This window comes from Suillus plorans (assembly GCF_016647745.1).
Source record: "Suillus plorans strain S12 chromosome Unknown HD556scaffold_20, whole genome shotgun sequence".
In the NCBI taxonomy this organism is placed as follows: Eukaryota; Fungi; Basidiomycota; class Agaricomycetes; order Boletales; family Suillaceae; genus Suillus; species Suillus plorans.
In genome coordinates, this window is record NW_024537404.1 from 599883 (window position 1) to 627427 (window position 27545).

The 27545-nt window shown below is 47.8% G+C and overlaps 10 protein-coding genes across 10 annotated transcripts; 4 read left to right on the forward strand and 6 right to left on the reverse strand.

The window, feature by feature from the left end:
* The first annotated feature begins 704 nt into the window (after nucleotides 1-704).
* HD556DRAFT_362275 (uncharacterized protein) lies at nucleotides 705-3342 on the forward strand. Its single transcript, XM_041310381.1, has 2 exons — nucleotides 705-918; nucleotides 986-3342. The coding sequence occupies exon 2, from the start codon at nucleotides 997-999 to the stop codon at nucleotides 3124-3126; it is 2130 nt and encodes a 709-aa protein (XP_041161734.1). The 5' UTR covers nucleotides 705-918; nucleotides 986-996; the 3' UTR covers nucleotides 3127-3342.
* Nucleotides 3343-3897: 555 nt separating this feature from the next.
* On the reverse strand, nucleotides 3898-4809 carry HD556DRAFT_362247 (uncharacterized protein). The gene is made up of 3 exons (XM_041310380.1): nucleotides 4669-4809; nucleotides 4446-4608; nucleotides 3898-4389 (listed from the first exon to the last, which is right to left on the reverse strand). Exons 2-3 carry the CDS (start codon nucleotides 4548-4550, stop codon nucleotides 3976-3978), a joined length of 519 nt encoding a protein of 172 aa, XP_041161735.1. The 5' UTR covers nucleotides 4551-4608; nucleotides 4669-4809; the 3' UTR covers nucleotides 3898-3975.
* A 170-nt stretch (nucleotides 4810-4979) lies between these two features.
* On the reverse strand, nucleotides 4980-6736 carry HD556DRAFT_1441920 (uncharacterized protein; the record flags this gene model as incomplete). The annotated part of the gene is made up of 4 exons (XM_041306376.1): nucleotides 4980-5038; nucleotides 5089-5275; nucleotides 5329-5417; nucleotides 5473-6736. The coding sequence occupies 4 exons, from the start codon at nucleotides 6734-6736 to the stop codon at nucleotides 4980-4982; spliced, it is 1599 nt and encodes a 532-aa protein (XP_041161736.1).
* A 1044-nt stretch (nucleotides 6737-7780) lies between these two features.
* HD556DRAFT_1307291 (uncharacterized protein) lies at nucleotides 7781-8599 on the forward strand (the record flags this gene model as incomplete). Its single annotated transcript, XM_041300019.1, has 3 exons — nucleotides 7781-7943; nucleotides 8111-8296; nucleotides 8499-8599. The coding sequence occupies 3 exons, from the start codon at nucleotides 7781-7783 to the stop codon at nucleotides 8597-8599; spliced, it is 450 nt and encodes a 149-aa protein (XP_041161737.1).
* Nucleotides 8600-15649: 7050 nt separating this feature from the next.
* HD556DRAFT_1234928 (uncharacterized protein) lies at nucleotides 15650-16208 on the forward strand (the record flags this gene model as incomplete). Its single annotated transcript, XM_041297704.1, has 3 exons — nucleotides 15650-15814; nucleotides 15847-15999; nucleotides 16047-16208. 3 exons carry the CDS (start codon nucleotides 15650-15652, stop codon nucleotides 16206-16208), a joined length of 480 nt encoding a protein of 159 aa, XP_041161738.1.
* A 1393-nt stretch (nucleotides 16209-17601) lies between these two features.
* On the reverse strand, nucleotides 17602-19698 carry HD556DRAFT_1441924 (uncharacterized protein; the record flags this gene model as incomplete). Its single annotated transcript, XM_041306377.1, has 5 exons — nucleotides 17602-17917; nucleotides 17980-18815; nucleotides 18866-19183; nucleotides 19233-19311; nucleotides 19367-19698. 5 exons carry the CDS (start codon nucleotides 19696-19698, stop codon nucleotides 17602-17604), a joined length of 1881 nt encoding a protein of 626 aa, XP_041161739.1.
* A 655-nt stretch (nucleotides 19699-20353) lies between these two features.
* HD556DRAFT_1307294 (uncharacterized protein) lies at nucleotides 20354-20800 on the reverse strand (the record flags this gene model as incomplete). Its single annotated transcript, XM_041300020.1, has 2 exons — nucleotides 20354-20681; nucleotides 20739-20800. 2 exons carry the CDS (start codon nucleotides 20798-20800, stop codon nucleotides 20354-20356), a joined length of 390 nt encoding a protein of 129 aa, XP_041161740.1.
* Nucleotides 20801-21923: 1123 nt separating this feature from the next.
* Nucleotides 21924-22782, forward strand: HD556DRAFT_1221226 (uncharacterized protein; the record flags this gene model as incomplete). Its single annotated transcript, XM_041296810.1, has 4 exons — nucleotides 21924-22166; nucleotides 22213-22374; nucleotides 22423-22575; nucleotides 22633-22782. Coding segments are annotated over 4 exons (708 nt in total), but the record flags the coding sequence as incomplete, so codon positions are not given.
* An 824-nt stretch (nucleotides 22783-23606) lies between these two features.
* HD556DRAFT_1441927 (uncharacterized protein) lies at nucleotides 23607-23999 on the reverse strand (the record flags this gene model as incomplete). Its single annotated transcript, XM_041306378.1, has 1 exon — nucleotides 23607-23999. One exon carries the CDS (start codon nucleotides 23997-23999, stop codon nucleotides 23607-23609), a length of 393 nt encoding a protein of 130 aa, XP_041161742.1.
* Nucleotides 24000-24029: 30 nt separating this feature from the next.
* Nucleotides 24030-27244, reverse strand: HD556DRAFT_1441928 (uncharacterized protein; the record flags this gene model as incomplete). The annotated part of the gene is made up of 12 exons (XM_041306379.1): nucleotides 24030-24400; nucleotides 24456-24497; nucleotides 24651-24879; nucleotides 24939-25052; nucleotides 25109-25182; nucleotides 25239-25478; nucleotides 25530-25687; nucleotides 25739-25803; nucleotides 25856-25969; nucleotides 26020-26189; nucleotides 26244-26946; nucleotides 27215-27244. 12 exons carry the CDS (start codon nucleotides 27242-27244, stop codon nucleotides 24030-24032), a joined length of 2310 nt encoding a protein of 769 aa, XP_041161743.1.
* Between the last annotated feature and the right edge of the window lie 301 nt (nucleotides 27245-27545).

The window sequence follows — 27545 nt, forward strand, 5'->3', positions numbered from 1 at the left end:
TGCAATTGTGCTCTACTTTTTTCCAACGCATACCTTCTGAGCTCCACAGCATTGCGAACGTTCATTTCTCTCCTAACTACGCAATTCGTGGGGGTTCAGTTTCCTCATACCGGAGAGATACATTACCTGCCTCGCATCACAAGTTATCTCTCAATCCAGCACGTTCCGAGTCAAGCTAGGCGGGGCTATGCTAATGAGCGCATAATGACTGGGAGTGCCATGTGTGTGCTATACAGTATCAACACTCAGCGCTCAGCCACAGATTCGCATAGTTACCTATCATGGCGCCGTTTCCACCTCAACGTCGTCCTAACATCATCGCTGAGGTGAGCATTTGTAGTTCGTACTGTTAGTACGCTCTTGCCAACTCGTGTAGTCCTTTTGGGTCGTTATATACACCCTTTGTCGGACACTATTTCGGAATAGGCTATCTTTCATTTCTAAAAGTTCGCATCACCGTTGAAGTGCTGATGCACTGATTGACGCTGTCATGGTTTGTGAGGATGAAATATTTGATACTGCGGACGCAACTTATGTGCATGTTCCACTAGGCTCCGCCCGGTCTCCCCAGCACCATGAGGGTTTTTCAAATTCTGTCACGGCGAATGGCAGGACGGCCAACAACACTCTTAGTGTAGGTATGTTATAGATATAAAAATTGCGCCCAAGAATGTCTGAACTAGGTCTCTCAGAGCCATGTGACTCCGACATCATTATAGGCATTTCAAGAAGACGCCGCTGGGCGGTATCTTATTCTGGATCTCAAGGTCCAATTAGACGAAATTTCTAACTCTGCAACTGCCATGGCGGTATATGTCATGCGCGACATACACATCCACAGAGTTACAGTACCTGAAATATACTATAAAGGTAACACTGGGGCATCGCTGTCACCCTGCTTGTGATACTCTGCTCACTGTGAGTCTAGTTCATAACTCGAAGTCCTGTAGTCTTCGCACTCATCATCACACCGACGCTTTCACAGGAACAGTTACGATGCACTGGATCCCACTCACGAATCATGACTCAGACATCACTTGCTCCAATGATATAGGAATATTGACAACGCACGGTCAAGAGCAGAGATACATCAGTCCTACCACTGGCATCTGTCGAAGGCTCATCGTGCAAGCCGTCACACCCTCTGGCAAATTCGAAGTTCCCCTCAAGGATCACGCCAACGATACCAGCAAGCTCGCCATATGGCTGCTAACCCATTCCCCCTTCAAAGGATGGATCATTTTCGAATGGATCGGAAAATCAGTGTGGTTTGCACTGAAGCTATTGTGGCCAATCATCTGGTTTCTCGTGGCACTTTATCTCAACGCTAGTGATGATTCTGAAGATGATACTGATTCGCCGTATAATGCAGGATACTACAAACCGTATCTTCGGCAGTTTCAGGGTCAGCTATGGGCAGCTCGTTCTCGCATGGAGCATTCATCGCGCGTTAAAGAGGAAGCTGATATGAATACTCGTACGCATGCCTGTTACCCTCGAATTCTCATGATCCGCAGCCCAAACCAGAGTGAGTGGGTTCGATGCGTAGATCGCGATATCATCATCCACACTAAATACATCGCCATCTCTTACCGCGCCACCGACGTCTACTCTCGAGGCTCGGGTGAGAAGAAAGAAAAGGCACGGTTTACAGACGAGGTTCGTGCGGCGGTGCTCGGACAGCAATTTGATGCCTACTGGCTCAACTTGGAGTGTCTAGGGGAGACCCCATCAGAGGAGAATCTAGATGTTTACTGCATGTCAGACGTCTACCGTAGAGCGGAGACGACTTTGATCATGCTCGGGAGAGCTGACTCTCAGGCTGGAGAGAATGAGTGTTGGAGGAGCTGGGGCGGACGGGTATGGACTTTTCCAGAAGCCCTCCTGAGCTCTCGGCTTTGTTACAAGTTCCGGGATCGGGAAGAGATCGAGTCATTGTCGCTGTTTCAGCTGGCTAACCTGGCATATACGAACTCCGAAGATGAACAAGCAATTGTCAATGCATACGCCGGTGGGAAGGATCCGCTTGAGAGGCTGGAGCGCTTAACACTCTTGAAAAAAGCTATATGGAGGCGCGCTATGGCAGGTTTTCCAACACTTTCTGGCCCTCCTCCTCCCCCACCAAAGTCGGGCATGGTAGGTGGGGGGTCTATCACCGGCGAGGGGTATAAGCCACACAAAGCAGAGCACGTTTATGCGCTCATGGGCTTTTTTGAGCACCGTATTCAGCCGAACCACGATGAGGATGAGTTACGCGCACTCGCGAGGTTGTCAATGGCCAACGATAACGACCGCATCGCTGATCGCATGGTGTCCATGTTTCCCTCAACCACCACCCCAGGGGCGTGCTGGTACGCTGACAATGATATCTACGACGCAAATCTCTGGGATATTCTTCCGGAGATCCAGGTCGCTGGTGTAACAGAGAACGGAGCTCTCGTTTTGGATGGCTGTCGGGTGGCAGCCATCAGATGGAAGGACTTCCCGGAGGTCCCATTTGCAACCACCTTTTCATTGAGGAGGAAGATTGTCGGTTCCATACCGTATTTCTCCTGGCCGTTCATTGTCATTGGTTTAGGGATTATGCCGAATACCAGCAAAGTAGCAGGCTTCGTACTCATTGGCATTGGACTCCTCCTCCTGCTTTTTTCCCCTCGACTGTTTCTCTATAGCAAATCTGGGCGTATAATCAACAAACAACCGTGGTTGATCGGGGTCAAAGGAGTGGTTGATAGAGAAACGGTAGAGAGTCACTTATACGGGGGTACCATTGCACACTTCCCAAGGATGTATTTCACTCCGAGCGGTTCACTGTTCTCAAAACCGGAACAATTCTCGAGACGGATAGGCTCAGACGAGCAATATGAGGATGCGAAGGAACAAGCGAAGAGTGGACCGGGACATATGTTCACGCTCATCGACACATATTCGTCAACCATGTACTATTTCCGTGCTGAGCGACCGCCGACGGTATGCATCTTCGCAGGACGGGAGGGAGGACTTGGGAGGTTTGTGCTTTGTTCAGAGAGCTGTAGGGCCAATGAACTGCATAAGGAGATGGTGTTGCGGATGCCCACGGAGATCAGTCAGAGGATGGAGTTGTGTGGCTGGGTCGCGCTTGGATGAGATTGATTTGTTCTCAATAACATGCTTTCAGAATTTCGAGCGATCAAGCCTCTTCAAGGCAAATACATTAGACAATCAAGAAATGTACGAGACGCTCACGGATCCACGTATCAAAATACACGAATATCAGCTTGTTTAGCTTCACACCGGCGTCCATCCATCCGATGACTCTTTAAGTGCACAGTAGGGAGGACGGTCTTCAGCGACGTGTCGCTTGATATACGGATTCTCTACTGGAAGTGGCAGAGTTGAATACGCTAGAAGTTGATCAGCTGGTAGATCAAAATATGGAGGAAGAAATTTGAGGTCCGTGAAAAACCTTAAGGCAGTCAGAACACGCTTCCATCTATATGGATATTAGATTCATGGCTGCGGTCTCAACCAAGATCACCTACTGCCTACAGTTCGCTATTCGCAAAATGAGCATCGTAAATGATTACATACCTTGATCACTTGCAATACGCAAGGGCATTATGCCACTTCCAAAGAAAACTAGTCAACCCAACTGTCATGGCGAGAGTGTCGAGCACTCTCGTCAACGACCCCTGTCTTCCAGCGAGGCAGTCGCACAGTGCCGGTAATCGTGAAATCTTGTTGATGAAAACAGCAACACCTCCCTTGCGAATTGGGGAAGAGACTAGGTCGGTGGACTTCACGGCGAGATTCGCGCATGCTCGTATGAGCAAGCCGTAGGATAAGGCAAATGCTAGACCGCCAAATATAGCCTTAAACTGAGCCTTGGTCTCTTCCTCGTTCGGTATCGTCAGCATCCGTGCAGCGAACAAGCTAGTAATATACCCTCTTTGTAACGTGAGCCACAAATGCTAGGAAGAAGAGAAGGGCATGAGATCATGGTTCGTCCGATAATAAATCCATAGGGGGAATCTTTTCCCGAAGTTCGGACACTTGTGCTGCATCAATGCTATAAAATTCCATCACCTCAGCGAGTTTGTTCAAGGTATTGCGATCCACGCGTTCCAGGATGGTCAATTGCCTATCGTGGTCCTGAATCCGAATACGAACTTCTTCCCCCATTGGGGAGGCGATATAGGATTTGACTGCGAGCAAGTTGATGGCCCTACGAGTGACTTCATGGCTTTCTGACACGAGATAAAGCGTCTGCAACACAAGTGTTAAGTCGACGATGTAGGACATGAAGCACTGAAGCACCGAGTGGCCGAGAGAGAAGCGTTGATATCCTTTTGTAGATCCAACTTCGACCATTTTTATCATCAATTCCCTGAACTCTAGGCTGAGCAAGTACTATGCACAAATCACGTTAGGACGAGTGCAACAACGACAAATGACATAGCCATTACACGATGAGGGTCATGGAAGTTCCACACATCGACGACGTCAGTATGAAGCTCATGGTTCGACTGAATGTTGTGCGTGATACAGGTGCCTTCCATCCTGCAAGACATGAAGATTCAAAATGTATCAACGCGACACTGGGACAGAATTTTCTTGGCAACCCTGACACTGGGTGAATCGCGAGATATTTTCAAATTAAAACGTATGCACATTGCATAGCGTACTTACACTTTGACTTCCCGAGAGATTTTCAATGTCAGATCGGTGTTCAACGTTCAACGTTCAGTATCACCGGTCCCTGACTTCCAATTTTCGCTTGTGTTTCCACATTTCATGTGTTTCCCAAGCTGGCCAGCCTTCTGTAGATGAGCCAACCTGGAAGGTTGCGCACCTCTAGACAAGCCTTTTGTAGGTTATCCGGAGATCAAGTGCACAACATAGCAATACCTGTCCTCTCAATTGTAACCAAACATCCAACATACAATATCCCCTCATCTGTATTAGTTCCAGAGATAAAAACGAAGACCGCTGAGTCACTGTCAGGCACCAGCATAAACGCAGTCCATCTTCACATCCGGCAGCGGGTGATCGCTTGTCCCTTTTCAAAAGTGTCAATGCGACATCATCGTGAACATGCAAGTATCCTACCAGCATGACAGTACGGGATTCCATCCTCCTTGTGTCCCCACCACATCACAGGAGACCACTCATCCACGAGGTTGGCGAGCGTCTGAAGGTGGCCATATGCAGCCGGCTGGGGACCGTGCGGTCGGCACAGTGAGATGAAAGTAAAGAAACAGGCAAGTATGAAGAGCGCAATGCACAAGTTCCAGATCTGTAAGAATGTGTGAGCATGTTGTAACAATTTTACATACAGTAAGTACGAACCTGGGCAGTGTACATATATATCTCAAATTTGTTTAGGGTGTCGTTATAGGCAGCTGTGGATATGTCGAATGAAAGCCCAAACATCCAGTCTGTGATCGGTGTTCAATAACACTGACAACAAAATACTAGGCGTGAATGACTCACGCAGGAAAGGCTTTGCGATAAAAAGTACGAGACAAAGCGGATGAGTGAAAATTGGCTTCAGCGGGTTCGTCGCTACTCCAAGTCCTTGCCTTTTGGTAGCACATCTCCACTGTCTTTCGTCTCGAATGACATTCACTATGAGCTCCGAGCAATGCAGCCCAAGTGTCAACGGTCCCTGGACTCCTGCAATGATGACAAAGAGCAGAATCCACCACTCAATCCCGCCACTCGGTACACCATATGTAATGTAATTGCCGTCAGAATTTTGGAAGAACGACCATGTTTGTAGGGTTAGAGGATTGATGTAGATAAAAAGGCGATCCCGGAGATACATGACGAGTGCGGCCCATCCAGCGCATGCTGCAACGATGACCCAAAGAAAAACGACAACTTTCCGGATGCTAGGGTGAGCATGCCACGCAGAGGGCTGTTTCTCTGATGGCTTCGCTGGACCCCCATATGTGTCTAGGTCAGACACACGATGCATGCACCGGAAAGTAGTAGGGGTCAATTGCGTGTGGTGGATGAGTGCGGCGGTCAAGTCGAAAGGTGAGGAGCTCCATGTCAAGATCTTGACAGCCCGCATCGCTGACAATGCGATCATCACCTGGAGGAGGAGTGCGACACCTAAAATGAGGAGAGGTAACCCGGCGAGGGCGATGCTCGTGCTGCCTAGTATGGTTACATCCAAGCGGTATTGAACTTGCTGGTCCGCACATACGATGAGTGAGGGCGAGCTGTAGGATATAATGAGGAGGACAGACGATATACCGTTAAGCAGGGTGCCATTAGGGTTGTGCCATCCACAAGCTGCGGTGAGAAGGCGCAAATTGGTGTTGAAACGAAGCCGAGACTCTGATGCTAACGCGGAGCGTAATGAGATGCCATGTACGAAGCCTATAGACTCGGTACATAATGTGACCATTAAGTCAAGCATCAGGGTCCATATTTCCGCCTGCAGCGACGATCGAGGAACTTCAAAAGGATTGACTATGCTGAGTGGGGTTACTCCCATGATTCCGTGGCTGGCTACAGTGACAATACCTGTAATGATGCATAAGCAGCTGAAGATACTTGAACATGCCATTCCGACAAGGGCATATCTGCGACTCGTCAAACTTCGGTCGTAGAAATTGGTTCTAGTATCAGCAGTGGGCTTCGCATCAGATATTGTCGAGTCAAAGTCCTGGTGATCCGGGAGTGCGTTATGTAGAAGAAGGCTGGATGGATTCCAATTTTCTTCTGTCGTATTGGAAGAAGCCATGGGATGCAGAGACAGGAAGGCCCATGCATTATAGACATGTAGATTAAATATATTTCGCTTATGACCACAGCATTCATATCTATCCTGTGCAGCGCTGATTTACATCGCATTGCACTGCAGTGCAGCAACTTGAACACTGAAAGTGCACGTGTCAGGATGGTGATCATTGAAAGCCAGTCAGAGGCTAACCTCCTTGTAATGTACTGCACACATGTCCGTGCACAGACTGACTGTCGCCTGTCAATTGAGAAAAGCATAAGCAAGGCTGAGCGCTTAGGCCTGGGCTTGCCGTCCTGCATCAGCAAAACTCTTCAAATGTCACAACACGTAACATTACCTGATTAGGAATTGTGAAAACGTTCGAGTATTATGACGCATGTATGCGTGCGTCATACAAACATTACACATTATAAACACGTCGCCACCCTTACATAACCTTTGGCGCAGCTCAAACACAGTGGTAGCAACATTATATCGTAGTTATAAGGTGGTAGTACTATTATATGTACCTCGCTACAGTTATAAATGCATATATGCGCAATAGAAACAAATGCACTCTGCGGCCTCCCAATAATGAGCTCCAAGATTGAACATGGTGAATTAATAACGGGTCACACCACAAATTAAACATGAAAACCTAGAATATCAAATTACAGAGCGCCGTAGCCTTCCGCTATCAGAAAATCATCATCTAACTCTTCTCCCTCGTCCGCTTCTATCCTATCTAGTGCTGCCGTGGTCTGGTCCTGAACCATGGTTCGAACCGGACTTTTGGTCCGGTTCTCCTGTGGTTCGGTCCACGGTCCAGATGTCAGCCAGAACCGGACCATAGTACGGTTCTCGGTTCTGCCATTGGGCGAACGGTTCGACTTTGGTTCGGACCGGTCCCGAACCGTTCCGAACCGCGAACCGAAAGAAGCTTGCCACATTGTTGAAGCGCGCCTTGACACCTTCCTTTGATGATCCACTTCGGCCTCAGAGATTCTCAAGCTTCAAGATTTACTTGTTTCCATCAAATGCAGAGGCCTATTGACAAGGTAAGTCATGATATGCACTATTCAAACTGACGAATCAGACCACACGTCTCATTGTGCAACTCCTCCCACAAACCCATCGTCCCACTCCCGCGAAACCACCGCCTCCACCCCTAAAGTCAACGCGCCGACAAAGACCAAGGCAACCAAAACCACTGAGTTTGAGGTGTCAGGTGAGTGACTTCATCTTCAATTAATTTGATGCACGCTCTAACTCTTTCGCTTGTGCTCACTATCTTGCGCCCGTTTTCTCATGCTTGCTCTCTCGTACCTGTCCTCTTGTGCCCGTTCTCTCGTGCTAACTCTCCCACCGATCCAAATCATTGCCCACCATTCGCAGTTCGTGAGTGTCGATCCTCGTTCGAGCAGCCTTTGACGCCTGAGGCGCTGGCAACATTCAATGCTGCGCAAGCCCGCACTGGCGTAATCTACATCTCACGAATACCTCCTGGCATGCGTCCTGTAAAAGTACGACATTTAATGAGTGCCCGTGGTGAAGTGGGGAGGGTTTATTTCCAACAAGAAGGTGCGTCTGCTCTTCACCATGCTCTTATACACTAATTGGATTTTTGTTCACAGGAGTCCGACACTATCCCTAGCTCATGAGTATAGTTGTTCTATCAATGATGGGAAAATGCCGGAGTGTCCTCGAGTGAGCTGTACTAAAATTATACCACAACTAAATTCTTATTTTTTTTGTTTCAATCAGTGTTTCAACGGTCTTATAGCTGATATTAACTTTCATTCACCTCGAGATGTCCAACCACCGTGGCTAGATGACGAATTTGAGAAATGGTACTGGCTTGACTATACGCTGAAACTCGGCTGAGATCGTCGTTGCTCCTCTGAAAGTGAATGCCATGCCGCTGGAGGGTCTTCTCAGGTAAGTTGATCCTATATATGCACAACTATGGTGTTTGACTCCGTCCCTTTGGATTGAAGAGTCGCGAGTCTTCTATGACACTATACATGCAGAGTATTTCCTCTATTCTTTGTCGCTTTGTCATCCACGTTTGGCTCGCTACAGTTGTTAAAGGCGGCATATAGGAATGGCCATGTTTCTGTGACAGTCGAGGCAGAAGCAGCTGTCTTGTTGGATGTGTAGCTATGAGTAGGAGTCCTACCTATGTTTTTTTTGCTCATTGTAAATAAATCTGGTTCGGTTCACATTCGAACCTGAAAATGACCGGACCTGACCATTCTGAACCGTTCACCAAGGTCCAGTTCGAGGTTCGTCGAGTCTGGTAGAACCGGACCTAGGTCCGGTTCTTGGTTCTCGCTCGACCCTCTGTGAACCGGACCGAACCGGACCACGGCAGCACTAAGATTCCTATCGGGATCATCTTCTTCTTTGTCATCTTCGTCCTCGCCGATCTCACCCTCATCTTCCTCTTCCTCCCCAATCTCACCCTCATCCCCCTCCCCCTCGTCCTCCCCAGCTTCATCCTCCTGTTCTTCTGCCTCTTCATTTATCACCTGCGCCCCATCACTTTGCAGGAACTCGTCCCATTCGCTGAATCGCGGGTTATAGTGTGGCCGATACCTCCCCCTCGGTATCGCATAAACATATCTCGATCTACGAACCTATGAATAGGGTCAATGAATTGATTAGAAGTAGATAGGTACACTAAACTCACATGTTTACGTAAAAATAGAGCCAATCTTCATTCAAATTTGCCCCGTGTCGAACAAATGGATTAGGAAGCTCATTAGTTTTGCCAGATTCAAATGCTGGAATAAGATGAACACCTCGAATGATGACATCAGGATCCAGAAAACCGAAGGCGCTGTCCTCGCCTCTGAGAAAACCAATGCGATGCAAACATTTTGCAGACCAACCGGATTGGTAATGTGCGTCGCGTCCAAACCATCGCACCAACAAAAATTGCATTTGGTGTGGTTTCTCCATGGATACGTCATCGCAGTCCCAAATATCGACGTGGAAGATCCGGAAGATCCGTGCATACCAATAAGGGTGCCGCGCATCGTCGTTCTCGTGCGACAAGACCATGACGTCGGCATGGGTACGTGGGTTCAGCGAATCTTGCTCTCGCCGTAAGTCATATGTAGTGTAGTTGATCCGGAGGACACTGTGCTTGTAGATTTTATTGTTAGCAATTATAATCTGTGTGCGATCTTCATCAGTAAAATCCAGCTCATCTCTGGTGTACTCGATGCCCCGAAGATGTGCGAGCAGATGATCCTTGAGTCTCGGAATAAAATCCTGTTCCTCATGTCAAATGAAATAATCCAGAGGTTTTAAAAACAAAGACACACCACTACTGTTTGATCATCCTCCGGTAGTTCACTGAGCCATTCTGTGAGATCAAACGAGGCTCTGGCGTATTTGGAAATGTGGTAGTGATCGGCTGGTGACGTCCGATCACGTTGGCGGCGCTGTGATCCGGCATCACCTTCTCTTGATGCCAATGCAGCTTGTGCTTTGACAATCTTTCCTAGTAGTCGTTCCCTCGTCTCAATCCGCGTCATACTCGAGACCGTGTTCTTCTTGCCTTTGGGGGTTTTCAGATACCAGTGTTTTACATGCCTATGCTAAAGTTCGCCCTAGTAATTGAAACAGTACTAATTAGTATGTGGTATATACACACGTGATCAAATCAAAACTTACTGGCTGTGTGCTGAAGCTATCAGTAGTACCAAACTGTCGGATTGTATCAGGGTAATCTCCCAGAGCGTGATACTTGTAAGTCATTAGATTAAGTTTCTTCCGCTTTGGGCCGGAAGAAACTACCCTGCCCTTTGGGTCTGCTTCTCCAAGCTTGGAAGCTAATGCAGCTTCCCGTCGGCCGCGTGTTGCATACTTGTGGGGTAGTTCTGATGTATCGTAAACCTTACATGTAGTACGAGAAAATTTGCGCACTGTCTGACCCAGAGTGACTGTGGCAGCATAGAAAAACCTAAGGGTGTCCTCGGTATGCATTCACAACTTTGCAAAGCCGTGCCAAGTTGCCAGGTCCAATAGAAGGTCCAAAACCATGGTATTATCGTCGCCTGGCAGTAAGCCCTCGAAGACTGGAAGCGCGCACTATAAATATATACAGATCATTGAAAACCAAATCAAGAAAGTTGGAACCGACACTTACCTGCAGCAGATCCTCAAAATCCCTCGCAGCTAAACGTTTCATAGCCGACGCATTGGAATTGAACTTCCTGATGGTTCCTCTACCAAAAGTCGGTGTAGCTCGATATCTATTAAGATCCGTTAGTAGATGTAATAGAAATTTGAAAATACATACCTTCTATTCAGTGTCTGGACGGAATCTCCACCAGCCGCATGCAAAATGCGCATCAAATGAGTAAATTTTGCCTTCCATACACCGAGTTCAAACTCGTGAAGTTCGTCAACCACGAACATATGGAAACGGTTGAACCCGTGAGGTGATAACTTCACAGAAAATGTGTTCTATGTATCAAATACCATCAATTATTAGTAGGGAGTGAAACAATATAAAAAACTGACTCGAGTTGGTACCAATGACTCCGAGTTGAGTATGTTCTGGACATGAGTCCCATCAACAGACACGCCCAACTGAAAAATGAGTGCCCGGGCGTCATTGACTTCTCGGCAGTGTATCCGATCGTCCTTTTGCATGCATCTGAGCCGACATTTCATATCCACCTTTGCTCCCATCAAAGGAACCTCGTCCTTCCTTGTGAGACAGCGCGGACAAAGGCACCGTCCGAGATTTTTGATGCCTGTGAGAATAACTCTGAGAAACATTAACATACATGCGTCAGGATATTAATTAAGGTACTTACTTCTCGGGATAGTCGGCTGAGTATGTAAAAAAACGAGGGAAGACTCGGCGAGTGATGCCATCACCACATTTTATTACCATGCCGTACTGGTAGGCGTGCATGAAATCCTCATCCAGCAGTAGAGCCCATATAGCCTGCATTAGCTCGCGTTTGCAATGCATATAAACTTGGCTAGTACTAGGCTCGCCAAATACACTCATATACTGATCTTGGAGATCTTCGGGCAACTGAAGATCGGTTTAGAGTTAGTAGATACTCAGTACATTTCAAATAGACAACTTACTGAAGGAATGTAAGCGACATGGTGACACGCAGATGCGGTTGGTTTCCCTCGAGTATACTTTGATTGATTGCCGAAATAAAGGTAGAAAGGCCAAAGTGAAGCATCGCCGAAACTCGCAAGATGAGTTGCGTCTGACCACATCATGAGAGATGCGACAACACGCTCAAGGTTGTCTCCTGCTTTGCGAGGCAGATCGTTAATCTCGGTGTATGTCTCGATCATTTTGGGGCTGGAGTATGCTTCTGAGAACACCTCGATGCTACGTCCATCGGGAGATTTCCAGAACTCGCGATAAGGAGTCATGTTGAAGGTCGTCGCGACGTCATCCTTGAAAACGGACTCTATTATATCAGTGATCGAGCGGTGATAGACTCCGGGTATTTCGAGTTCTGGGGCCTCAGCCTCAGCGCTCCATTTCTTACCCTCTTTAGGTAGCCTGATCTTGATGGCAGATTGGCGCCAGCCATATTCCTCGCGGAACGGATTGGACGATTTCTGCAAATAGGCATCAATGTTTTTTGATTCCCGGGTATGGGAAAATGAAAGAGCATCACTATGATCAAATAGCAGATCACCAATGAAAGTGGTGAGGTGCTGCAATTCGGCGACAGACTGCTGACCAGTTCCAAAATACTGATAGGCCATAAGGAGGCCGGAGGTGGGATTGGAGAAAGCTGCATAGAGATCCTCCTGACCGATCTCCTTGGACGACAAGCCTTCAGTGATGCGACTCAAATCGGGAATACGGTTACCTCCAGCAAGTGTGGGAGCATCGGTAACATCCTCGAGGGTATCATTGTTGGAGAGTAAGGTGGGGCGGGTAGGATACAGGCGGTAGAGACCTGCTTCGTCAGGTTCCGTTTCAAAGGGGACGAGAGGGAAGGGGTCCTCGTGCTCTGACTGCGGCGGGGAAGGTGTACGAGGCTTGGGGAGAGGTTGATCCACGATGACATCATTATGACGTCCGCGTTGCTGGCGGTCAGAGGGCGGCATATGTGCAAGGTGAGTTGCGGACCCTGGCAGGAAGTCTGCAAAGCGAGCGGGCATGCGGATTCTCTGCCCAGAGTGCTGGGAGACAACAGGTGGGGGTGAGGGAGATGGTGGGCGACCCATTTCAATCTAGGAAATGTTTACTTATAGTCAGTTAAACACCGATGAAGCAAATAAAATACATACATCATTGTCAAAGTATTCCTGATCGATAGACATGATGTCTTGCACCTCCGGTTGCTCTGGAATAACAACATCGTCAGGTAAGTGATTGGGGGACTCGCCACAATGAGCCCTCTTGTCCTTTCTCTTTCTCTTCTTCTCTGACTTCCGCTTCCGATCGAAAATTTGGTCAGTAAGAGAGAAACTAAGTGCGCATTGGCTTGTATGTGCTGACAGCTGCCTGCGCGAATGAAACACTGCACCACAGGCTAAGCAGCAAAGGTCATTGACCATGGATAAAATGCAGAGAAGGGGGAGGGGAGGGGACGCGTCTTGATCAGTTTCAGAACTTACGAGTAGCATATTTAAACGGTCCATGATATATTGTCATAGTCTACTTTAAATGTACATTTATAATTTAACAACTGAAAGTAAGAGTCAAGCGCCAATCTCAATAGAAAATGTAAAACGGACATACCATTAACTAGGGAATGTTGTGAGAATCATCGGTCAGAATCACCGAAACCCGGCAGAGTATCCTGTGAATCCATGCCGCATGACGAGTGAGATAAATCCTGCACGACACGTCAATGGGCAGGTCAATTACTAGAAACTTACTGCAATAAAATTCATCGTCTCAAGCGCAAGTTTGCGCAAATGACATGCATGACATCCACCTTAGTAGGCAGGATGATCTCGCGGTAGCAGATCTTAACTTAGAAATTTCAGTAGAGACATTTGAGTTGGATGCCTACCTGTATCTAAGTGGGATGTATAGTAGCTCGCATATAATCGAAAATAAGGGTATATGATCGACATGTGATCGAAAGTAAGGTGATATCATGATCATTGTTTGGTTGATATCAAATTCAACCTCCGTCGGAAATTTCCGAAAATATCAAAACTTTGTTCGGTGGCTAAATTTACCAACTTAATATTAACCAATGTCTAACGTCACTGCTGCCGACACTGCGCTAAACGTCTTCGGCGATGTCGTGTTTATTGATATCCAAAATGCCATCTCCAGTAGACAATACTTACTTCTTCAATCTCAATGTAGATTCTCCCGGCCTCAAGGTAATTTTCTTTTCTCATAAAAAAAATAAACTAATTTTTATTTGATAGACTATTGTTTTTCGCATCGGTGGCCAACAGCCTGCCACCATCTTCAATACCAGTAACAACTTGGCGGGTGCAGATGACTCAGCAACCGAATCCGAGCCTGAAGATGAGGGGAACAGGCGATAGCGGGGATGACGTGGAGATGCAGACTGATGATGCAGGAGGTCAGGAACCAATGTCACGGTGGTTGAAGATGAAGTGATCGGTCCAAATTTTCAGTAAGTTGCCAGCGTTTTCAATTTAAATTTCAACTGATCTTTCTTAAGGCCTGTAATCGCATCTCTTTGTGACCTTCTTACCAGGCGCAGCTGGTAACCCCAATGAAGATCCCAAAAATCCCACCGCACCCTGGAGCTACTACGTCAAGAAAAAAGATGAAGAGCCGGACTTGGATGACCAGGAGGAGGAAGATGGCTCCACTGCATCGGTGTAGGTCTTCTTTTTTTTAATTGTGCTACATGTATATCACTAGATTCAAGCTGCTCGATTGTATGTACATTACAATATTTTGCTCAATTTTATCGTGTGTCGTGTCCGATGATACATGCACTCGTTTGTCAGTATACTACAATAAAATATTGCAGACGCACCTGTATTGCGTCTGGTATATTGGTCTAATATGTTATTAATAGTAGATACAAACAAATATCAATAACACATCGATCATATGCGTGATTGCCATCTTATTTGAATCTTTCTCAGCTCTCCAACACCATGGCTCGCCGCAAACGCTCTGACTCTATTTCTTCGGCATCTTCATCTGCATCTTCGGGGTCTAGCTCTTCATCTACAAGCTCTGAAGACTCTGATGTAAGTACGCGCCCCAGCACACCACCACCCACTATACCACGCAAACTGTGGAAGGGACGCGTCTCAATCGTCTGACAAGGGCGGACGTAAGTCCAAAAAGGCCAGGTGAGTGATACTGTCAGTTGTTCGGATCAGAACTCACCTGCAGCATATAGACTGTAGTAGTAGCCCTGCGATGATCGATAAGAAGAATGAAAAGCCAAAAAGGTGAGAGATTTTTTATTCATCTATATTTCAGATTGACGAGATTCTAGAAGATCGCGCAATAAAGTTCTTATGCCGCGGGAGCAGTGTATCCACGTTGCACAGTTGGATCCCACGCGGCCTAGACATGTTCTGTGATCTCAAGCAGGTGATCCAGGTATGTCTACTTTTAGAGCAGGAAGAAGCAGCCGAGGACGGAGATGAAACGGAAGAAGAGCAAATTAGGGCTGCCCGGAAGAAGATTCTGGCTGACTGGTAAGTACATATGACCGCATAGTATGCGCACTAATATTGTTTTTAGTGATGAAATCACTCGTGCGCGGTACAAGCGGACGTTCGAATACGTCACGGAACACGCCCCTTATCTTGGGACTCTGATTGGCCAGAGGAAAAAACGCGAGGAGCTCACGCAACTCATCGGCGAGGTGCGTAACTTTCCACGTGTACTGATTGCAACTCACTATCAACAGATGCAGCATATGATCAATCACACACGCTCCGAGGACAGCGAGTCGCCTCAAGGCCGGCATGGGCTCATACGCAGCTCCGCACCCTGATAAAGAGCTCGTCTACCCTCCAATTGCTGACGACAGCAAGAATCGCGCCAAAATGGGATTCAACCACGCCCAGCTGGGCAAAATGCTTTGTCCTGCTAAGCATCTAGTCGACTACATCAAGGATCCCGCAAGGTATGTTTAATTTTCTCGAATTACTAGTACTAACAGTACTACAGGATGAAAGACAAATTCGATAGTGGGTCGTTGAAGGTAACCTCTGCCGTGTGGCCCGCCTATCTGTATCCAGGCGACATTCCAGGCGAAGATTTCGACGCTGAGGATATCATCGAAGGACTTTTCCGTGGGTATCTCTTAGAGCGGGTACATTTTTTTTAAATAATATTGTGTAGTTCTAACCTACTATGCAGGTCGCTAAACATATATTCACTTCTCCTTCATCTGCACTGAAGGTTGGCGTCTCCAATGGAACTCGCGCTTGCAATGCGAAACTCCACAGGATGACAGGAGTGGAGGCCGAACATATTGCATATGCCGCGGTCCAGGTAAGTTTTTTTAAAACATGCACTTGATTTAATCAGTCTCTTTTGTACAGGCTCGCTTTGCAATCAGTTCACTCGACAAATGGAAGGATAAGGACGCCCTCTTTCATTACCCTGACTTCTACACTAGGATGGTAAAGTTAATTCGGGGGAGGAAAGACGGAGAGTGGGTCGATTCCCTCCTAGCACATTATAATGAGTAAGTAATTCACTGCATTATTCTATCATCTAACATGCTTGTGTGTCTAGGAAATTATTTGGCAATGAAAACGGCGCCAAAGCTACTCATTCCGCGAACGCCGAGTGTTCAGACGAGGACGACATGGTTGCCATGGAACGACAACTCGCCGTGCATGCTGCGCGGGCTTCCGGAACCTCCAACGCAACATCTGCACAGTCTTCGGCAGTCGACAAGCAACAGGAGTCGCGTCCCGAGTCCTCACCTCCTGCACCTCAAAGATCTCCCATTCCAGAGCCTCCAGTAGCCAAACCACCAGTTATTCCTCGCAAGGACAACTTGAAGCAGCCCTCACCACTGCCTCCCTCGTCTCCTCAAGAGTCAGCCGTACCTACACGCTCACCTACTCCTGATCCACCTGTCGACTCACGGAAGGACGTACCTACACACTTGCCTACTCCCGATGCACCTGTCGACTCACGGAAGGAGAAGGCCGTACCTACGCGCTTGCCTACTCCCAATCCACCTGTCAACTCAGGGAAGCGCAAACAGGCCTCCACACTCGTTGCAGCCATTGATGACGACAGCCCTCTGACAGAAGAAGAACCGGATACTATTCAGCCAGCCAAGCGCGCACGACAACCCGCTGCTAAGAAACCCAAGAAGGCTCCGACTAAGCGCAAGTCGAGGAAATAGGTGAGTCGCATCAGTCTCGTAGACTGCTCGATACTCATAACATTTGCTTGCTTGTATTTAGAATCACACTACTGCATTATAACCATTTTTACCAGCTCCATTCGCATTCGCATTACACTCACGGACTCAATACTACTCTACTGCTCTCATGCTCTCATGGACATGTCTCATTTTCACTTACGGTCTTCAATGACATCACTCATATGCTCTTTTTTACGATTTCTAACTTAGTGCTCATGTCCGGACGATCGGTACACGGTTACCACTAATAGATTACATTACATTCCACTGTACCGCATGTATTCGAATATCTCAATGATAGGTGGTTATGATGGGATATCAGCGTGATTCAATGTTATAACTCAATATAAGATAATATAATCTCAGAGCCTTCTGGATTATGCCAGCAAGCATATGACGCGGTCTGGAACATGCCTCTGACCATATGACAAAAATCGATATGTCATATCGGTATGTATTCTATGCTCAGTTATAGATACTCGTCACAGTCGTCACAGCATGTTACAGTGGTTACAGGTGTATATATAGTTATATATACGTTGGACAGTTTTGGTGATGAGCGCGGTAAGCTTCTTTAGCAAAGTCGATATGCAGTTGTTCAGGAAGCTCGGTGTTGAACCCGTCAGTAGTACCGAACAATGAGATGGACTGGACGTAGTGCGAGAGTTGGTGCAATTTAGGAATATTGAAATGATCTCGAACTTCGAGTTCGCGCAGGATTTCTTTGTTGGCGTGAAATACCGAAAGGGCGCTCTCCAGATGATCAAGGGTGTCAACTGTGTGTATTCGAAGCTGCGCGTAATAAGAAAAATCTAGAATAGCGCGTGCAACCACCAACACTCCACTGGTAAATATTAAAAAATGATTCTGTCAGTGCGAGCCTTGTTAAGCATGTTTGAAGCATACCTTGGTACTGCACCAGCAAGCAACCCTACAAAAACACGCTGCATCTGCTTGTGTTCTGTACCCGTCCATTGTTTCACCGTCGAGATTCCTTTTTTGAAGTGCCGAAGACCGGGATAATCCGGTATGGCTTTGAAGTGTGCGTCCATTTCAGCTTGACCAACGATATCAAGGCACCATTTAACCAAGTGATCTTTGAAGACGCCCTTGTGGAGTTGGTGTAGGAGGTCGGGTGTGAAGGCAAGGAAGATGTCTGTGTGTGGAAGGTCAGCCCAAAAAGGATGATAGACGGTGCGTAATCCATAGTCTTCGAATTCAGCTGGATGTTGACCATTTTGTCGCTTCTTCAATATCTCTTTTATCAATGGAGGGTCCCGCATCGGTGTACTCAGTGGATCACCTCTTTCATCCGCCGCAACCAGACATTTTGGGCAACGGTTCTCCTTGCAACATGCGACCAGGCATTGTTCAGGGAAATCCGCCACATATGCTGCAAGGATCGGGTAAACTTGGCGGATCATCGAGTCAGCGCATACCATTTCAATGCCATTTTGTCCTGCAGCAATGAGCGGTTGCAGCAGGAGGGACATACAATGGTGGAAGAGCCGGTAACCAGCAAGGGAGCGTGTATCTGATGTAAAGCATTCGAGTTTTTCTGCAGGTAAGTACCCAATCAGGACTGTTGCTCGTGCTGACAGTTGTCGCCTTTTTTCTTTGGCAATGTTGCCGATTGAGAGGTATATAGGCCACGCAGATTTGTCACCTCGGAACTGTGACAAACATGTCTTGTCTGAAGCAAGAATGATAGGTGCTATGGTCGCTCCTTTTGGTAACTGTTTCTGGACGTTGTAGGTCAGTCTTTGCTTAACTTTTTGGATCGCATACTCACTTGCTTTTCCCCCCACCAATCTGCAGTCCACATGTCACCAATCACTCGGTTGAGTCCCGCAGAGTCTGTGTATGCTTGTGCAGGTGCGTACACCATGTGATCCTTGAATTGAGGATTTCCGATCAGGTCTTTGATGCACTCCACAGGATCACGCATCCAAAGCTCGACATCTTCATGCAATGGTTCACCCTTCTCGTCTGTTTGGTTTCCCCGGACACTGATCTTCTTGCAGCTCCAGGCAGCTCCATGTGGAAGTTCATCGACCTTCTGGAGGAACGATCGGTTGTTGTGGAAGGATGGTTGCATTCGGTTTCGTGTCTGTCACACCAGTAAGTCCAATTCTTTCAGCGGTCAATGTGTAACTTACTATCGGCAACTTTAGAAAATCATTGGTTCGGGTCTGGCCCAGACTTTTAACGAGCCACTCTGCGAGTCCCCATTCTTCCCTGGCGACTGAAATCAATCATTTTGCAGAGGAGATGAAGACAACAGGGTACGTACTCATCGCAAAAAGGTGCCCACTCGTCCTCACCCATGCTTTTTTTATACTTCCGATAGCTCTCAAAACCAGTTTCTCCCTCCCGCAGAGTCCGTCCACCATCAGGGCATTCCTTGAAATATCGCCCACTATTTGTTCTCACAGCATCTTCATCAGAAACCTCCTCGATGGTCACCCTCCGACTTTTCAGTGCTGGTGGGTTGCCTTGATCAGCATCGGAGGACTTGGAACGTGAGCGACGAAGCGGCAGGCCAAATGAGCTGCCAACATCATCGTAAGCAAAGTCCACTTGTGGGCCATCTTCATCATAGGTGGCCTCAGTTTCTTCGATCATTAACTCCCATGCCCTTCTACATTCAGGGCGGCCAGTTATGTGTCTCTTGACACCACCCCTTGTAGGGAACTCCTTACCACAAAATACGCAGCACTGGGGCATGGTTGGTGAATGTTTCGAGTGAGTGTTTCGAGTGAGTGTTTCAATTCTGATTTGTAATGTACCTACTTAAAATAATTTTCATGCGCCCTGGCCTGGACTCAATCTAGGCACACTGAGAACGCAGTCAGTTATGGAGACTAGCTATCCATGTTGGTTTTGTTGATTGGGAGGACGATCGATGGGGTGCAGTGGACGGCTCTCCCAAGAACCCACCTGAACGCAATCCCAATGGTTTTGTTGATTGGAAGGACGATCCATGGGGTGCAGTGGACGGCTCTCCCAAGAACCCACCTGAACGCAATCGCTTATGGAGACTAGCTCCCAGCTCTCCCAAGAAACCACATGAACACAGTCGGTTATGGAGACTAGCTCCCGGCTCTTCCAAGAACCCACCTGAACGCAATCGCTTATGGAGACTAGCTCTGTTGTTTCACCAATATCGGTAGGCTCTCCTCATCACAAGGTTCAAGTTTATTTTCCTGGCACAACTCCATAGCATTTCTGACATGTACCGTAAATTTTTACCAGATGACTGTACCTTCTAGTTGCCACGCTACACTAGTTTCAAAATACCATGGGCGGCCAGAAGCAATTCTAAAAGTTGCACCCACTTCGCCTCCTCACAACGCTTCACTTCTGCATCCCAGCGCTCACTAACGAGTCTTCGCAAGCTCGCTTGTAAGAGGCTAGGAGTGCCAGTGCCTGGTACTAATTCTATTAGTTGCAATTTTTTGGCGTTCTCGCAGGCCTTCACTTCTGCCTCCCAGCGCTCCAAAATGAGCTTGTGCAAGTATATTTGGGAAACCAAGATGGGGCCTGGAGTCTGACGAAATGGAGGGCGCGGGAACATGGGGCCTGTGTCAGGCTCTTCGAGCTTTGGCCTGCAGGCCACTGGTAAGTACATTGCGATAATTGGGAGGGGCAATGGGATAACTGACCTTTTGATCTCGAGGTTCCCGTCTTTACGAGCAGCGTCTTTGTGACCGGCAGATGGTGACATTGTGCTGGAGGATTCGTCAGAGTGTGGTGAGTGTTTGAAGCAAGCTTTGTACCGTTTTTTTTGTAACGTTGAGGGTATCCATGACAGTGAAAAAATATTGTGACGGTACGCTCAAATCTTTTTATCCTTTCTTTCATTAAACACACAGCTTTTAGCCAAACGAGCCCTGGAATCAATGAACAATCAAGGTTCAATTGTGAGTTGTTTGTATGTTTTATGGTCTTATATATTTTGCTAACGCTAATCACACCTTGTGCTCTAGTGACCATGGCACCTCATACTAAGGCTGCCTCCAAGCAGCAAAAATTTAAGCCCACCTCGTCAATGCCTGCAGCACCGCTGAATGCGCGCACTACCTCGTCAATGCCTGCAGCACCACCGAGTGTGCGCACCGCAAGCGGTCGAGAGCGTTGACCAACTGAAAAAGAATCCTACCGTTGTAAGTACTACTAAAATATTGTATTTTACTCGCTCATGATCCTCTATAGTTTCTGAATCTCAACATATTACCCGTCGTCAAGAAGTCAAGGAACAGAAGTCGGAAAAGCAGAAGAAAAAGGCACTGAAGGCCGCCTATCAAGACCGTCCCGACAACTTTGAGCAAGAGCCTTCGGAGCTGCATAGCGACATCGACAGGCAAGAAGATATGATGGTCTGAGCTTTTTTCTTCTTTCCTAACTTAAACGAGCCACTGACCATACTTTATTCAGTTCTCCGATCACAGCATCAAGACAAAGTTGTCAAACACTAGTGCCCTGAAGTTCAGCGCAGGCAAAATTCCCCCGAGATGGCGCCACAGCAACACCAGCGCACACATAGTGCCTACTAATACTGACCGGAACACGAAAGGAAAAAAGGGTATGTGTTTATTCTATCAATATTAGCCTGACTATCCTAATATCCCTCTGTTTGACTTTATCCAGCACCACGAAGCAACTTGAATGCGGCCAATGCCCATCTCAATGATGCTCCAGACGACACTCCTACCTTGGACGCTGATGACGATGACAGGTCTGAGTCAACCGACCTGGATGACGACAACGATGACGACAACACTGGTGAACCATTGCCAATAGCTCGGGGGACCAAGCGACAATTCAACATGTCCTTAGAAGATGTCCTGATAGTCCCGAAGGTCAAGAAAAACTCGGACGGTTCGCGTCAACGTGTCAAAGCCAGCGACTTTGACAACATCTCCAAAGAGATTCTCACAACGGCCTGCTCAATTTTTCGATGTCTGATTGTCACACGAGCCCCGTTTCCTGATTCTGTCGCCGTCGAGACAAATTTGGCCAAAGAGGCCTGGCACGAGGCATGCAAAATTAAAGATATTGATGTCAAAATAACACCTTTAGCAGTCAAAATGGTAAGCAATCTGTTCATACCACGCTCTGGGTCTGATTGATATGAAGCTCTTAAATCGCACATCACATGTGCGAGGTGAACTCAAAACCAAGATGCGCCTGCTGACTAGTTCTTTTTATGGTTTCCGGGCAAGTAATTCCATGCAGGTGATGCAACAGAACCGAGATCGGGCAGAGTCGTTGAAAGCCGATTCAGCCTTTATATTCAAGGTACGCAGATGACAATCTATATTACTGTGTGCTGACATTGGATAATAGGACTGGTCGTCAAAGAAGGGAGTCTACAAAACCGAATTGCTCCAAGAGGGCATCAACCTCATGTGGTTCTCAAATCGGAACGACGAGGGCCTCATCTACCATAAGTACTTCAATCCCTTTCCTGTTAGAGCTCTCGCACTCGTGCTTACAGCGGTGAGCTTATTTTGTATTCAAGTTCTTATGAGGGCACTAACAATGTCTTATTCATAGATCGAATGTTGTATCGACGAGTGGCTGCCAGGCATCAAAGAAGACATCAAGTTCACATCCGCTACATATGGAGCTGTCTACAATAATCATTTGGGCTCACTGCTGCGCTTTGATGAGCGCACTGCACCTTACAAACTTCTCGAGAGAATCTGTACCAATCTGCATGATGTAGGCCGGTATGTTTTGACTTACTATTACTCTAGTATTCTAACATTCATGCTTCGAAGTTTTCATGCAGGTGTTGAATCACTCGGTCTGTCATCGGCTAGTACTACATCCCGGGTCCACACTGAGAACAAGGCCTTTGAAGACGCCATTCGAGAGTACCAGCTGGAGGAGCAGGATGACGCAGAGGCTCCGAGTCGTAGCCAGAGTGGTGCACCCTTGGCAGCACTTTCAAGATGTTCCCACATACCGTCAGACCCTATTATTATGTAGCAAATATATAGTCTAAGAGACCCCCTCCTCCAGGAGGCTTCGCCCTAGTTTTCCAAGGATGTGTGGCCATCCCTCGAGAGCATGTAACCAGAGCCTCATCACAGAGGGTAAGCGCAACCTCCTGGTATGTTCCCTGGAGAGCCTCAACATAGCAGCCTCTCCAGATGCTCACTGCCTGCCTCCCCATGTCAGCATCTCCAGATGTCAGCAAGTGTGATAGCGGATGTGTTCTGGAGCCTCTCCGTATCTGTATGTTATCCATACTTCCATACTTCCATATTCCAGTTTGAATGTTTTATTCCATTTCTGCACCCAATCCTCCGTGATCGTGATTGTCTTGAGGAGTCAAACGAGGCCTGATCACATACAAAACATTGCATTGGCTGATACTATGGTAGATACAAAGGACACGGTAGATACGTCAACGTTCGACAGCAAGCACGACAACCAAAATGACGAAACAACTCAATATATACGCGGCCGAGGAAGTCACCTGAATGCAAAAAATGAGGCCTGCGAGCCTAAGGAGTTCGTCCTCAATCCTCCTGGTCCTTGGGGTACTCGTTAGGATACTCACGCCCATACCCATGCTGGTATCTGCCTTGTGGACCAAAATATGCACTGCTGGGAGGGTGCCAATAAGTCTCGACATAACCGTCGTATCCATCGTGAGAATTGTGGTAGGGAGCATCATGGTAATCACCGTGATACTGAGGCTGAGGACCATGGGGGGGCTGGGGGGCATGAGCCATACGGGAGTCATGGTAATATTCGGGCGGCGGGTAACGAGCAAAGCCTTGTCCATAGCGCGATGGCATTGGACCCCTTGGGCGTGGACCATACATCCCTGGTCTCATGTCTGCATCGTGCGCCCGCGTCATGGAGTGACTCTCGGCATTAAAGTCTCCGTCGGTAGGTGCAGCCGCCATCTCGGATTCGGTACGCCGCTCATGATGGGATCATGGCATCCCCATGACAGGCTCCCTGCGCCCAATGGGTTGGTCGTGAATTGTCGCAGGCTGCAGGGATGGAGGTTGCATGAGAGGCGACTTAGCTGCTGGCCCAAGAGATTCCCCGCGCTGCAGGGATGGAGGTCGCACAACAGGCGACTTAGAAGCTGGTGCGAGAGATCCTGCACGCACGATGTTGTCCGGGAATAAGTCTACCGAAGCATGACGAGTTGGCGAGGGAGGCAAGGGACGTGTGGGGAGGCTGTTGGTAGCATCAGCATTGCTCGAGCGAGTCTCTGCTGCAGCTTTGTTGACGGCACTACCGTCAGGAGCATCGACGTCATTATCCACGATGGGATCGACTGCAGTCACAGGATGCTCTAAGGATCGTGTCAGTCAATGGAAATTGTAACAATGTAGTCAACAAATTCATACCTTGAGCTGACGAACCATTAAGCAGACGTTTAGCAGGTTTGGCTACAATATACATCAGTCGCCTTATAGAAGCAAATGCAAGAGGAACAAACATACCTCATACATCTCGAATATGTTCATCACCGGAGGACTCAGCAGTCCCCGACGGTGCTCTCCTCTCAGGCACCTTGGGTTTAGGCCTCACAGGTACCTTACCTTTCATCTTCTTTGCTGAGACTGCCTTCTCTGCAGGCGCAACAGACGGTGACCTCTTTTTGGATGCTCGCGAGGCGCCTTCGGATTTCGCCTTCCGCTTCTTGGAGGAAACATCATCTTGGTAATCGGAGTCGAGAACCACTGATTCCTCCAGGTTTTCATCTAGGTCCTCTGAGCCAGACGGAGTATCACTAGATGCCAAGGAAATGACCTCCTTGTCGACCTTCTTCTGGCCCGTCGGGCACTTAACGACTTTGAATTCTCGGGAGGGGGGAGGCTGGGGCGGACAGGTGCAGACACGCTTGGTTCGTCATCGGACTCGTCAGCAAGAGATGTTGTGGAAGCAGGCAGTGCCGATGCTTTCTTTGATGTTTTGCCTTTGACTATGGAAGTAGCTGTGCTCTGCTTCAGGCGCAGAGCACCCAGGCGATCCGATTTGCCATTCACAAAAAGGCGACGTCCTGCAGTATGAACGAATCTGCTGCAGGAGGCGCGCCCTCCACTACTGGGCACTCAGAAGTGAGGACTTTAGCTGTATAAAAAGATCATTTGTAAGCAGGCGAAGACTGAAATTGAATAAAAACATACCTCGCTTAGCTTCGGCAATTTTTTTGATGCTCATGGTCCCCGCCTTCAAGGCTGCGATGACAATGCCGGTCTCCTTCAGAGTCAGGTTTGCGATACCTTTATTTACGGTGGTATGAAAACCACCTGGGAGGAGCATGTCCTCCGGATATCCTTTGATGATCATTGACATACGCGTGAGCTCCGATGGCAGTGTCTTCCACGGAAAAATCTTGTTGGACGTTAGTTTTCCGCCCAGTGCATCTGTCCCTCAGTGTCAGCGAACAAACGACAAATGAAATACACTCAAAATACCAATTTGACGATGCAACTCATCCTTGATCCACTTGATTCCATGCTTGGAAATGTCGAGAGATTCTGAAGGGGGGACTGAAGCCCCGCGTACGTTGGCATCGATCCCAATGCTGTCTTCATCAAAGGCCTCTTCGACGACACCGAGTGATGTCAGGTTACTAATGATTACATGAGAACTTCGTCACCAGGAACGTCGAGACAATACTTACTATACCTGGGCTTTCAAGTGACCGATGATAGTATCTTCATCAGCCCTACAGCGCGATTTCCAAAACTAAAATTAAGATAGTGATTAGGTGACGTTTATGTGGCCTACAAATACTCACACCCTCAGCTCCAGGTGTCGTATGGGCTAGGCCCAGCGAGCCGTCTTGATTAACGACTTTTCCGCACGCTACAAAAGCAGCCTCAAAGCCATAGCGAGCTGCTGCAGAGTCCATCTGTCTACCCTCAGTAACACAATAGTAAAACATGACGGAATTATACTCACAAGGCCAGAGATCTTTGTGCCAAATTTGTGGAACTCTTGACCCCGCATAGCAACCGTCTGAGGAATACCCAGGAGCATCGCTGACTGTTCATGAAGCTCGAGGATGTTTTGCCACTTGTCCGGGAATGCTGCCTTGAAGAGTTCATAGCAATTACGGCGCACAGTGGCACCTTGAATCACCGCATTAGAATGACAGAACATCGGCCACAAGATGTAAAACTCACTTGGTGTGCCATGAATCTCGGGGGCCCTCCTGCCGAGCCTCGCAAGCTCGTCCTTGAGGTGGTCCTTGAAGTAACTACTGTAAGCGTTCCAATGGTTGACAGTACTGGTGGAGCGCGCATGGCTCTTGTTCCAAAGTATGACGATCTGATGAGTGGGGATGGCTGTTTTGCTACTTAGATCTTGAATCATACGTTCGAGTTCCACGAATCCCTCTCGGAGCACAGCATTCGCTGTCTGAAATCTTCGCCCCTTCACTGCAGGGACGACATCAGATGTATCGTCCATGGGGAAGTCGAAAGCATCATCCATGGGAAAGCCGTCAGTGTAAGGATGACCCTCCCATTCTGCAGGCCCTGTCGGAGTAGGAGGTGTGATGTAAGTCTGAGGCACAGCAGGTAGCAACGTCGATGAGCCGGCAATGTGGTTGTCATCTCCGCCATTTTCGAAGGAACCCAACATCATACCACTGAAGTCATATTGTTCCAGTGGTAGAAACGAGGGTTTTGTAAAGAAGTTGGGCTGTGGAGGCTGGCCACCATCTGGGCGAGCATTCTCAGATGAATTGATAAGAGGAGCCTCGTAAAACACATCTTGTATAGGAAGCTGCAAAGGCACCGAACGCTCTCGAAGAGCAGGCTGAGGAGGCACCGAACGCTCTCGAAGTGCAGGTGTTACGACTGGGATGAGTCGAGCTATCTCTGTCTGAGTAGACGGTCGGCAGAATGCCAGATAGACGTGAGTCTGCTCTCGATTGAGAGATCAAGGTTTCTGGCTAAGGCGAGTATCGCTGACTCCCTTAGAATAGTGGTTCTTTAGACAGTAAGGTTGGAGACCTTACTGAAGGACAATGTTCCAGGTAAAACCCAGTAGATTAAAGTAAGGAATACAACAGTGGTAGGTAGGTTTATATACAAGTGTTCAAGCGGAGCTTGTAAATGTGTTATCAAGATAGAAGCAAGAAGAGGCGGACAGCCCGCTTGGCAAGATAAGAGATAGACATGATAAGAATAAGCGTGATACGGACGGCCCGTTTAGCAACAAAGGGGAATGAGTATAGGGGTCTAAATGTTACTGTAACATTACCCCCTTACTAGGGTGAAACCACCGGATTCAATCATCCTGGTTAGCATAGTAGATGGGATCGTCAGAATACTCTAAGTCGTCTTCTGGTCCAGCCCTTATGCGTTCCTCCGAGTAAAGCATTTCTTCTTCCTGGCACAATGCTGCGTATGCGTCATCGTCGTCGTTCTCCCAGGCTGCGAGTGCTTGGTAAATCCTTCGTCTTTCCAAGTTAAAGAGGT

Bases quoted from the DNA above. Each gene is read 5' to 3' on its own strand.
- HD556DRAFT_362275 (XM_041310381.1), top strand. From the start codon at position 997: ATGCACTGGATCCCACTCACGAATCATGACTCAGACATCACTTGCTCC.
- HD556DRAFT_362247 (XM_041310380.1), bottom strand. From the start codon at position 4,550: ATGTCTTGCAGGATGGAAGGCACCTGTATCACGCACAACATTCAGTCG. The intron at 4,390-4,445 runs GTAATGGCTATG...ATTTGTGCATAG, and splicing joins ACTTCCATGACCCTCATCGT to TACTTGCTCAGCCTAGAGTT.